The following is a 13,253-nucleotide window of genomic DNA, read 5'->3' on the forward strand; positions in this document are numbered from 1 at the left end:
TAAGAACTTAATGCCACATTGAAACTCACTGAGATAGCTAGATTTTAAAAATAATTACTTGACTTCACTATAAAGTATGTTCGTATTGCATTTACTCTGTCTAGTAGAAAATAGACCTTGTCAGTTCAAATCCCTGTTGCATTAATTTCACCAGTAATGAGTCTTTTTCATTTGAGTCAGCAGGGTTTTTCTTGCTTGTTTTCAGGCTTTGTGGATTTGACCCTCCATGATCAGGTCCACCTTCTAGAATGTGCCTGGCTAGAGATCCTGATGATTGGTCTCGTCTGGCGCTCCATGGAGCACCCAGGGAAGCTCCTGTTTGCTCCTAACTTGCTCTTGGACAGGTAAGTGACCTGGCTGTAGCTTAGGAGAAGCATGTTCTTTATGATCATAGTTCATTCATGAAACTATTTTATTCATCTCTCTGTGAAGCTTCAGAGAACTTTATTATGGGTGCACTGGGGGTGAAGAAGGCTAGTCAAATTCACAGAAAGCTAAGGATAACTTTCTTCTAGACATCACCTCAGAAGAACTCTAATATTTCTAACACATACACACACACACACACACACACACACACACACTCATTATGAATGGTAATTTTCTAACTCCATCTTCAACTTGTGTCATATAAAAATTATAATAATCTCTCTTTAATTAAAATCTATTTTTGCTTCTTGTACATCCAAACCACAATAGTCTGTTCATTTTCTTCTCCAATTTTCCCATCAGTAAAATGAAAAAATTTGACCAGAGTTCTGAAGGTCACGTCCAGGTTGACAAATTCATTTTCGTTTTCAAATATGTTACCTTCATTAACATACCATTGTGGGGTTGCCTTGGAATGTGGGTCCCATTGTTTTTTTTTTTTTTCAGTCATTGCTTAGAGTAATAGAATTTAGATATTACTCAATAGCATCTGCCACTGACAGAGTCTCCACCCTGCACCAGCTGCTATGCTAAACACTTTACATACATCATCTCATTTAATCATCACTGGACTCCCAGGAGACAGGAATGCCATCGTCCATGTTTTACCAGAAAGGAAACTAACTCTCAGAGACATCCTGCTACTTGCAAAAAGGAGAAAGCTCGCCAATGGTGGAGACAGAGTTGAAATTCAAGATCTTTCTGGCTCTGGTATGCTCTATTACCTCCTGTCCTGGGCACATGGTCTTCCCACTCTTTCCTGTTCAGTGATGCCTCCTTTGGTCTGCTGCCACAGCATTCTGTTTTCCAGGTAAATCTTGTCTTTGTGGGCTACATAACATTTTGGATGAGAAAGAACCATTTTGTTGTTTCTTGCAATCCTATTTTGCCTCTGTGCCGAGCAGTCTAAGGCTGCCAGGCTGCCCACAGTGCATCTCTGCATGGTCCTTTACTTCAGAGAATTTCACTATATTTCTACACCTGCCAAGCGCCTGGAGCAGAGTTGCAGCAAAATTTGTTTAAGTACTGGAGAATTGTACAAGGTGTTGGTTATTGTTTTGTCATTTTGTGTTAACATAGCTTTTGAAAAACAGTGGTGATACAGTTCAAGAAGCAGATTTTGCTGTCTGTGGAATATATTTTGATATCACAGTTTCACAAAATTATCAAGAATGGCCACTAGTCTTGTTCCTTAGAACTGTACTCACAATGTATTCTGTCAGCCTTCTAGAAGATGTCTTTACCGTGTTCTATCTTTCCATTTCTTGTTTTCCTTTCCATTTTTTCCTATCTCATTTCTCCTCTCTTTTCCTTTGCTTTCCTCTTTCCTTCTTTCTCCTATCCTCTCAGTTTTTTTGTCCTATAGCAGTGTGGTTTTGTAACCAGGTGATATCAAGTTTGCAGATGAAAATCTTAGACCACACATAATATCTCCCTGCCTACTGCCCGGAGTGTGTCTACCATGTTTAGGTTTCTGGACATTCATAACTCATTTGCTCCTTGATTCCCATCCTCATCTGTATCTATCTTCTTTTTTAAAATTTAATTCAATTTTTATAACATTGACACAATTGTGCAGATTCATAGGGTATATAGTGATGTTTTGATGCATATAATATGTGGTGGTCATACCTATCTTCTTAAGTACACACTTGCTTGAGGACAGTCATCAAATAATTGCATTTTGAATATGTAAAGGTTTTTGACATTACTGCACCCAACACACTCATATTCCCAATGAGGTGATATGGCCTAGGATTTTATCAGCTACAGCCTTCTCTTTCCTTTCTCTACACTCTAGTGGTAGCTAATTTTCTTTCCTATCTCTCACAGAAGTATGATTGACTAAAAGTTCTCATCTCTATTCATTCATACTTACTAAAACTTCAGATTGGAAGTTTTAATTCCCTCTAGACCAGGATTTGTCAATCTCTTTACTATTGACATTTTGGGTCAGATCATTCTTTCATTCTTTCTTGGTTGAGGCATTGATATTGTTTGGCTGTGTTCTCATCCAAATCTCAAATTGTAGCTCCCATAATTTCATGTGTCATGGGAGGGACCTGGTGGGAGGTAACTGAAACATGAGGGAAGGTCTTTCCCTTGCTGTTCTCATGATGGTGAATTTCTCATGATATCTGATGGTTTTATAAAGGGGAGTTCCCCTACACATGCTCTCTCTCTTGCCTGTTGCCATGTAAGATGTGACTTTGCTCCTCCTTCCACCATGATTGTGAGGCCTCCCCAGCCACAAGGAACTGTGAGTCCATTAAACTTTTTTCTTTGTAAATTACCCAGTCTCAGGTATGTCTTTATTAGCAGCTTGAGAACAGACTAATACAAGAGGCTGTATTGTGCATTTTGGGATGTTTAGCAGCATCCCTGGACTTCACCAGCTAGCTGCCAATAGCAACATCCACTTCCTCCAGTTATAATAACCAACGATGTCTAACTATCTTCTAACTATCATTTCTAACTATCTTCTGTTATGTCAGGGGTGGGAGAGGTAAAATTGTCCCTGGTTGAGAATCACCACTCTATGCTTTCCCAACTCAATGTTCTATAGGCTCCTCAGACACACTATAGTCTAAACTGAACACTTTATCTTCTGCAACAAGTCTGTTTGTTTTGTCTTTTCTTTTCTTTTCTGTCTTGGTGACATCAACACTCACCTAGACACTAAAGCTAGAAGCTTTAAGTTACCCATGGATTCTACCTTCTCCCTCACCAAATTATCCAGTTAACTATCTATGAACTGCTTCCAAATCCAGACCTCCCCTCTATCCCCATTCCTCTGCATGGCACAGGTCCTGGTTGTCCCTGCTGCAGATTCCTTGCTTCTGTACCACGGACTCACTTTCTTGGTCCTGCTATTCCTTCTTTCCGTCCATTTCCCATAGTGCTGCTGGAGAAGGCACAGCTTTCTAAGGCACAGCTGTGATCATGATACTTCCTGACTCACCTTTCAGTGGCTCAATTCTTAACACAGAGAAACCCCGTCTCTACTAAAAATACAAAATTAGCCGGTCATGGTGGTGCATGCCTGTAATTCCAGCTGCTTGAGAGGCTGAGGCAGGAGAATCACTTGAACCTGGGAGGCGGAGGTTGTGGTGAGCTGAAATTGTGCCATTGCCCTCCAGCCTGGATGAAACTCCATCTCAAAAAAAAAAAAAAAAAAAAAAAGAAAAAAAGAAAATACTGTCTGTGTAGACTTCTTATCCTAATAATCATGAATCTCTATAACAAGTGTCTCAAACACAAATTTCTGAAGAGTTATAGGTGACCCAGTGAGCTCTTGTCCAGGCTAAAAACACCTGGTGGCTGAATTCAGAACTTCACACATTTGAATTTCTCTTCCATTGCTTCCTAGAGACCCTCCACCATTGCGGTTCCTTATCAGAATCATATCTACCTATAAGGCTCATTTCACGTGCCGTCTTTTTATAAAATCTTCCTTCAAACTTTCTCCTCTTCAGCCTTTATATACAAAAGGCTTTTCTTTCTTTTCCAAGTTCCTATTGTAGTTGGTTTTCTTTTCTCTTTATTATTTTCATTCCACCATATTAGTTATGATTGGATGTCTTATCTTCCCTACTAGCTCATAAACTTCTTGTGGTCAAAAACCAGATCTTGCTCATCTTATGTGATCTCCAGTTTACAAAGTCTTGCACGATACCCAACGAATGTTTGTTAATTGCACAGGTCAAGGTCACCCAGGTGGCTTGTGGTCAAATCAAAATAATCTACATCTTCTGATAGTCATGGCAGCTGTTACTTCCATCCAACTCACTTCTTGTGCATTGCTACTCATCAATTTCTGGCTTATTCCTTTAAAAACATTGCAGAAATACATATCTATGTGTTTTGGAAAGATTTTCTTAATCTATAAGTGCATTTGGCATGTGCTTATATGTCTGCTTATATGCCACCGACTTGTTATGCAACTTTGAAATGGGGAAAAGCAAAGACTCTTATCTTTACCATAACCAAACCCTTTATGAAGCAAAATCCTTAAGGTCTCACTACAGGTTAGAATAATTAGATGATATGATTTGGTTGTGTTCCTACCCAAATCTCACCTTGAATTGTAATAATCCCCAGGTGTCAAGGGTGGGGCCAGGTGGAGATAATTAAATCATGTTTTCCCCATACTGTTAGTGTGGTAGTGAATAAGTTTTATGAGATCTGATGGTTTTATAAATGGGAGTCCCCCTGCACAAGCTCTTTTGCCTGCCGCCATGTAAGATGTGACTTTGCTCCTCCTTGCCTTCTGCCATGATTATGAGGCCTCCCCAGCCATGTGAAACTCTGAGTCAATTAAACCTCTTTCTTTTATATATTACCCAGTCTCAAGTATGGCTTTATTAGCAGCATGAGAACAAACTAATATGTTAGGTATATGTTAATGATAAGGAATGTGTATAAATACATATACATTTATATTTAAATATAATTGATATTTACAAATAACATAAGATATTAAAATATGATCTATAATTTTAAAAATTATCTACTTTTCTAATCATTAACATGCACTAAATATTATTAAATTTCAATATTATTTAATTACCATCTTGGTGTTTGAGGATAGCCACTTTTGATGGCATTGATAGATGCATTAACAGTAAAACATTGTGACCAACAGCCCATCTGAGATTTTATACATGTAGAAGATAGCTTCTGAGTGACAGCTGAAAACACTATTTATGTCTTTGCCCTACAGGTTCCTAACCCCTTTAATAAAATATAGCTCTCTGATGCACATGACACATGGGTCTTCCTTTTGCTCTTGTCCCATCACATTGTACATAGTAAACATTTTAGTAACAAATGGTAGATACTTGTAACTTTCAAAGCTAAGTGATTGACAGCTGAGAGGCAGATGATGGTAATTTCATCATTTTTCTCATATCTCAGGCATTGTGATGCTACCTCTGGAAGGTCTGCAAGATCAACTGCCTCCATAGGCTATTTTCATATGCGTAGAAATAGGGGAGAAAGATAGCTTGAAGTCAGTAGGAGCCCTGCAACCAATGGATTACCAATGTTGCTAACTGGAGCCTGGATTTCATCTTCAGTTGTTGTAATGATGTCTTGTTCTCTCAAATCTTTGCAAATCTAGGCATTTATAAGACTATCTTGTAAGTCCCTTACAATACCATGAGGATGCTAGAATTTACCCTAGTCTTTCCTTGTAATTGCTTAAATGTTAGTATTGGCAAATGGGGTTTGGTGATTATAGGAGTAAAAAAAACCTGCTGCCATCCCACATTTGTGAGCAGAGGATATATTTCCTGTCTTGTGTCCATTTAAAAGGATGATTGCTTGATTGGCTTCCTGATGACAACCCATGATACATTGATTCTGTTAGTTTGTAACTTTCCTAGTAGTCATATACTTATACGCCAATTTTATCCTTGCCATGCTTAGCCTACTCACAGTTTCCAGTTCTTCTCTGTATCCTGCAGCACTGAGTTCCAAACACTTAATGTAGTCATCTCTTCCTGTCAAAACCAAGAAATAAAGGTTATTATAAGGTATAAATAAAGAACCCAGTGATTTCTCTTGGGGTGTGTGTGTCCATGTGTGTGTATATTTTACAAGAGGAAAGTTAAAGATACTAAGAATGCCTGTGAAAGTAATCAGGAAATGGAGAAAACTTGTTTTCCATTCTAGCACCTAATCCTTTGGTGTGTTTTGGCACTAGAAAACACAAAATATGTCCTCTGTGTCTACTAGGAATGCCTCTCTTCATTTAGCCCTGCTTGAATGCTTATGATGGAAAAATATAGACTGAAAACAGGAGCAAAAGTGTTCATCCTACTCATTCCTTGTGGGGTCTCTGCTTTCAAAGAGATGTTAGAGATGTTAGTAAATGGTGTTAGAAGAAACAATGCAAATTGTCAGTTTGGTGAGACGATTCAGTTTCTAAGGAGCTGTTTTACTGGCGCCATCCATGCTAACAAATTCTGAGAAATATTTGCGGATTTCTCAGTGAAGCCAAAGCACTCTCTTTTGACTCCTATTTACTCTCAGAGAAAAAAACTATTCATCCATTTGAAAAGCAGGGACCAATTCAACAAGCAGAATATTCCCTCTACTAAGCCTTTGGCCAGAGAGTTGTTGCTCTAGTTCTTTCCATCACTCCTGCATGAGGAGGCTCTGCCTGCAGGAAATAGTATTGGACAACAGAAAGTTCTTTTACTTGTAGGCATAAAATAGGAATAAATTCTCCTCCTTAAGAGAAAAACAGGTTGCTGTATCAGAAAGAACATTTGCCTCTTCTACTAAATAGCAGACTGTTTTCTGATGATAAACTCATTTTAAATAGAAAAAAAGTCATTCTTTACAAACAAGAACGTTTTCATTTTAGGTTGTTTATTGTAAATATTTCAGAAAAAAACATGCAAATAAAAATATGCCCCCCAAAATATAATAAATGCTTCCAGTAACATATTTGTCAGCTATCTTTTTCTCCATGTAAAACTTAAGGTAAATTCTTGGCAGATTTTTTTTTTTTTTTTTTTTTGAGACGGAGTCTCGCTCTGTCGCCCAGGCTGGAGTGCAGTGGCCAGATCTCAGCTCACTGCAAGCTCCGCCTCCCGGGTTCACGCCATTCTCCTGCCTCAGCCTCCTGAGTAGCTGGGACTACAGGTGCCCTCTTGGCAGATTTTTTCCTTGGAAAAATAAAACAAAAAAGTTCTGAAATGAGTTGAATTCATCCACATATGTTTTTGGGGCATGAAGAGAAGGACCTCCCTTTATGTTCCCTCTTCAAATTCTCCCCTCTGAAAAATGTGTGCTACACTCAAAGGAGGACCGCACACATTGTAGTAGCTGGGGGAGTGGGTTATGGGGGTAGGAGGAGCAGGTTTTGGAGGTGGGAGGAGCGGTGAGTGATCCTTTCAGTAAAGTCAGTTCTGGGCAGGAGATGGTTTTAGGAATACTGTCAGCCTTACTGGATTCCACCATCGCTTTCCAGGACTGCTTAGGCCCTGGGCCCTTGAAGGATTTGCATGCATCTTGGTTCCATTCATACCTCAAGAACTTTGTGCACAGTATTTTTGTTTTTCACTCTATCATATGGAATTGAGTGAAAAAAGAAAAAAAAAAAAAGGAAGCCAACACTTACTTAACTGCTTTAATGTATACGACCCTGTTCAGTGTTGTCTTCTAAACTGTATTTCATTCAATGTGTGAGAATGCAGATAAGAAAGAGTTTTGCTAGTTTATATTTTGACCGTGGATCCGTTGATTCTTTCTGGTTCTGAGCCTTTAATTGCTCAGCTGCAGATGCCACTTGACTGACTATTAAAAGTCTTTGGTTTATTGCCCAATTCTGGCAATATGAAACTGTAAAGCTGTAAAGGAGAAAAACTGAGACCAAAAGATAGGGGAAGTGAGCCAAACTGCCATTATGATTGCTACTTCATATTGAAGATGAGTCAAAATATCCATTCGACTAGATATCAATTGAATTACGCACTTTAAATGGGCCAATACCTGAACTATATCTCAAAAAAGGTGTTAAACACAGGCACACACATACACACACATATTGAAATTCCAGGAAAAGTCACTTTGATCAACAAGATTATCAGTCTTCAAAGTGCCTGGAAGGGTTCTGTTGGAATAAAGGTAAAAAAAAATCAAAGTAAAGTTTCTCCTTAAAAACAAAAGCAATTAAGCAGCACTATATTATAAAATGTGCTAAGCCACAAGTCAAAATTCTTAAGAGACTTAAGCCTGTAAGCAGTAAGGATCCACTTAATGTAAAGTTACTCCAGAGGGAAAGGCATGAGCCCAACCAAAGTATTAGTCCTGTGTAGGAGGTTAATTTGACTCTTCTTAACATTTTTATACACCACATTATGTTTTATTCACCATTTATTATTAACTGAATTTATTAAAGTATAATCAAAATAATATTTTTGACAGTTTTAAAAATTCTTATAATATTTAAGTTACGTATACTATGCAGGGACAGTCAAGTAATTCCACTCTGACATCTGTATTTATTACTGCCACCTCTCCATGATGGTATTAGAAAGATCCTCATTTGTTTTAATGGGTGCCCCTAAAATCCAGCTTTAAAGGGGAGGGTTGGCCACTTTCAGGTTTGTGTTAGTTAGGATTCAGTTTAACCCAGCTCAGTAGGTATTTACTAAGTACCAGCATATCCATAGGGCACCGTATGATACTGGAGGACACACAGAAAAGATGTGTAAGAGCCACGCCTGCCCTCAAGGAGTTTACTATTGACTGGTAGTGTAATACAAATAAACAAATGAATGTTCTCAAAAGCAGGGCATTCTAAGCAGGCCCTCACCAGCCTCTCTCATCATTCACATCTAGTGTATCCTCCTCCATCACCTTCTAAAGGCTATGGATTCTGAGTGAAAACCAATTCCTGGTTTATACATGTATGCATATATGAATTCATTCTTGACATTGCCATGCGGAGTATTTAGTATAACTAGACTCATTATACATTTATCCTGCCTAGAAGCATACTGTAATATACACAACTCTAAAAGCAAGATCATTCCATATGTTGGTCCTTTTGAACTGGCAGGGGGAAATCAGAGTATGTTGGCAGGGGTCTATCAGGGTAGATGAGCTCAGTTTGTACATCTTTGAAATATTACCAATGCCAATGTGTTAGTACTGCTTGGATCTCTTCCTATGACAACAGTTCTTATTTTTTCCTTTTTCCTTTTTTTTTTCTTTTGTTTTTTGAGACAGGATCTTGCTCTGTCACCTAGACAGGAGTGCAGTGGTATAATCCCGGCTCACTGCAATTTCTGCCTCCTGGGTTCAAGCAATTCTTGTGCCTCAGCCTACAGAGTAGCTGGGATTACAGGCATGCGCCATCACACCTGGCTAATTTTTGCATTTTTAGTAGAGACGGGGTTTTGCCATGTTGGCCAGGCTGGTCTGGAACTCCTGGCCACAAGTGATCTGCCTGCCTTGGCCTCCCAAAGTGCTGGGATTACAGGTGTGAGCCACCGCACCCGGCCCATCGGTTCTTAATTTGATGAGTGGATAGAGGTTTGGTTTCAAATAAATGGAGTTAGTCTGTGAATATCTGTTTCTTTTAAAATTTGCAATTTTTATTTTTAGTGTCATGGTATGTGCCTTTAATGATCTAGAATTAAGTTCTAATCTCTATGCTGGTATAACTGATTTCTCCCTGTGGGCTCCTAATGTAAAAAGAGAGATGAAGTTTTTCTTTTAATGCTTTTAGAGACCTTCATTAAGTCATTTAATATTCTTATTTGCTATTTCCCAGTGTGATGGTTAAGACTGAGTGTCAACTTGATTGGACTGAAGGATACAAAGTAATAATCCTGGGTGTGTCTGTGAGGGTGTTGCCAAAGGAGATTAACATTTGAGTCAGTGGGCTGTGGAAGGCACACCCACCGTTAATCTGGTGGGCTCGATCTAATTATCTGCCAGCGAATATAAGGCAGGCAGAAAAACGTGAAAGGGGAGACTGGCCTAGCCTCCCAGCCTGCATCTTTCTCCCGTGCTGGATGCTTCCTGCCCTTGAACATTGGACTCCAAGATCTTCAGTTTTGGGACTCGGACTGGCTCTCCTTGCTGCTCAGCTTGCAGACAGTCTGTTGTGGGACCTTCTGATCATGTAAGTTAATGCTTAATAAGCTCCCCTTTGTATATATCCTATTAGTTCTGTCCCTCTAGAGAACCTGACTAATATACCCAGTGTGTTCTTTTATCAAATAGAAAGGAGATATAGAAAACACATTGTCCATGTCTTTGTTACACCACAGCAGAGATTCAGTTTCTTAACCTGCTTCCTTATTTACCATTCTCCAATGGTGCCATTTCTAAGATCCATCATGACTTTCTCATTGGAAAAGGGGATGCAACAAACATGATTAGATGTTACCGGAAGGCTGCTTACCGCATGATATGGTTTGGCTGTGTCCCCACCCAAATCTCATCCTGAATTGTAGCCCCCATACTTCCCACATGTTGTGGGAGGGACCCGGTGGGAGGTGATTCAATCATGGGGGTGATTTCTCCCATCCTGTTCTCCTGGTAGCGCATAAGTCTCACAAGACCTGATGGTTTTATAAGGGGTTTTCCCGTTCACTTGGCTCTCATTCTCTCTTGCCTGCTGCCACGCAAGACATCCCTTTGCTCCTCCTTCATCTTCTGCCATGATTGTGAGGCCTCCCCAGCCATATGGAACTGTAAGTCCATTAAACCTCTTTTCTTTGTAAATTACCCAGTCTCATGTATGTCTTTATCAGCAGCATGAAAACGGACTAATACACTGCATGCTCAGGATACTCAGGCACTTTGGAAACTAGATTTCTACTTCGGACCCCCGAGAGAAAAGGGTTATGTATCTCCAAGTGTGGTCATGACAAGCATCACTGCTGTGTGCAGTTGAGCCTGTGGATTGAGCCACCTTAGCCTCTGAGGAAAGCAGAACCTGAGAGCGTGCTTAATTCAGAGTGTGTGTGACTTGGAGTGTGGAAAGGAAGATTTCCAGATTTGCAATATTGGCAACTGAAAGGATGGCAATGCTATTGATGGAGATTAGGAAGACAGGAGAGAGGTAGATGTTGAGCTACTCCAAGGAGATTTTCCTTATACATGTTGGGTTTAAAGTGCAGGGAAGATATCCTGAATGTTATTCCAGGCAGAAAGTTGGAGCTCAGAAGAGACATCAGAGCTGAAGATAAAAAATTTGAGAGCCAGCTCCATTGTTAAAAGTGTGGAACAAATGTGATGACTAGACAAGATAATAAGAGAAAGGTGTCCAAAGGGCTGAGGAAATACCTCTTAAAAGACTGGCTTTTCAGGGTTTTAGGTAGAAAAAGAGTCCCAGCCTGGGGTTAAGGCAGTTTTTGAGAAGTAGAGGTACAAAGTTCCTTGTTCCAAAGGAAGCGTGTCTTTCAAAAGAAAAAGGATGGGCCGGGTGCGGTGGCTCAGGCATGTAAACCCAGCACTTTGGGAGGCCGAGGCTGATGAATCACTTGAGGTCAGGGATTCGAGACCAGCCTGACCAACATGGAGAAACGCTGTCTCTACTACAAATTCAAAAATACAAAATTAGCCAGGCTTGGTGGTGCATGCCTGTAATCCCAGCTACTCAGGAGACTGAGGCAGGAGAATCACTTGAACCTGGGAGACAGAGGTTGCAGTGAGCCGAGCTGTCACCATTGCACCTGAAAATTTGTCTCAAAAAAAAAAAAAAAGAAAAGAAAGAAAGAAAAAGAAAAAGGATGGTGAATCAGGCCAAATACCAGAGAGGTGGACAGGAGTAAGAAGAAAAGGACTAAAGATTTGCTCATAAGGAGCCCATTGTTTCTAAAAGGAACATTTTTAGTAAAGATGAAGGAGGAATAGAATGCATATAATATGTTAAATGTAAGTATAATTTATAAAAGAGAAAATGGGGGTGGAATATTAGAAAAAAGGAATTGTAAACCAGCTCTTTGAGATATTTGTCAGTGAGGAAAAGAGTGGGCTCTAGTTTTTGATAGCAACAGCATCAAATGGAACTTTTTAAACCAAAATATGAATTTTTCAAACTGAAATAATAAGAGAATAATACAAAGAAATCTCATCTCCCCATAATCCAAATTCAGTAGTTATTAAAATTTTGCCCCATTGCTTAATTCATTAATCTCATTTTGTCCTTTTTCTTTATTTTTGGCTAAAACATTTTAAAGACAAATCCTAAATATCACACATCAGTATGCATTTACAAAAAAAGTCTTGATAATCACAATGCCATTCTCATACCAAATAAACTTATAATAATTCCTTGATATCATCTGAAAACCAGTTCTTTTCTACATCAAAAATGCCTGTTTATAGTTGATTTTTTCAATTCAGAGTCCAAACAAGTTCCATATATTAGACATTAGGTCATTAATGTCTGTCTATTTGAATTTATAAAAATTTCCCCTTAATTTATTTTCTCCAGCTTCTGTGGAGATTAGGTCAGTTGTTTTGTAGCTGTCTAGATGTATCTGACTGCTTCCTTGTGGTGTCATTTAACTTGTTCCTCTATCCTCAGTGTTTCTGCAAGTGGAAGTTAGCCTCATAGCAGGGGTTGGCATACTTTAGCCTGCTTACCAAATATGGCTCCCTTACATTTTTGTAAATAAAATCTTACTGGAATACTGTTACGTATATTGGGGTCATAGAAAGAGTTTCCCTGTCCCCAAGTTATAATTACATTCACTTGTTTTCTTCTAGTAAGTTTTACTCTTACATATTAGGGGTCCATTTGGAATTTCTCTTCATATGCAGTATGCAATAAAGAATGGCTTTTATATTTTTTCAAAAGGATATTTTTCAACTATTTTTTCAAATGGATATTCAGTTGTCTCAACACCATTTATTAAAAAGTCAGTATTTCTCAAGTGATTTGAGATGTATCCTTAATTACACACTAAATTTCTCTATAGTCTTGTCTTTTTCTAATATGTTAATTCTCTACTAAGATTTGTTTATCTGTTAATGGATCAATATCACGTAGCTTTGTTTATAGAAGGTGCACATTGTTTTAATTCTGGCCACACTATCCCACCAAGTATTGCCCTTTGATTTTTCAGAGTTTTACCACGGATTCTTCCTTGTTTCTTTTTCTATGTGACCTTTAGAATTAACTTGTTTAATTCCATAGGGAAATTTATTGATAATTTTATTGAAATTACATAAAATATAAATTGGCTTAGGAAGTACTGACATCTTTATGATGCTGTCTTCATATGTAAGACCAAAGTGTGCCTTTTCATTTGTTAAATATTCTTTGTGTCTTTCAGAAGTGTTTTCAA

General features: G+C 38.7%; 1 protein-coding gene across 23 annotated transcripts in view; it reads left to right on the forward strand.

Moving 5' to 3' along the window:
• ESR1 (estrogen receptor 1) overlaps window positions 1-13,253 on the forward strand; it is a 436,798-nt gene that overhangs the window by 345,746 nt on the left and 77,799 nt on the right. For all 23 annotated transcript variants that reach the window (XM_077999571.1, XM_077999568.1, XM_015137107.3 and 20 more), the window contains one exon: window positions 206-344. In XM_077999571.1, the coding sequence (XP_077855697.1) occupies window positions 206-344 (139 nt within the window). The remainder of the gene's footprint in view (window positions 1-205; window positions 345-13,253) is intronic.

This window comes from Macaca mulatta, chromosome 4, assembly GCF_049350105.2.
Source record: "Macaca mulatta isolate MMU2019108-1 chromosome 4, T2T-MMU8v2.0, whole genome shotgun sequence".
In the NCBI taxonomy this organism is placed as follows: Eukaryota; Metazoa; Chordata; class Mammalia; order Primates; family Cercopithecidae; genus Macaca; species Macaca mulatta.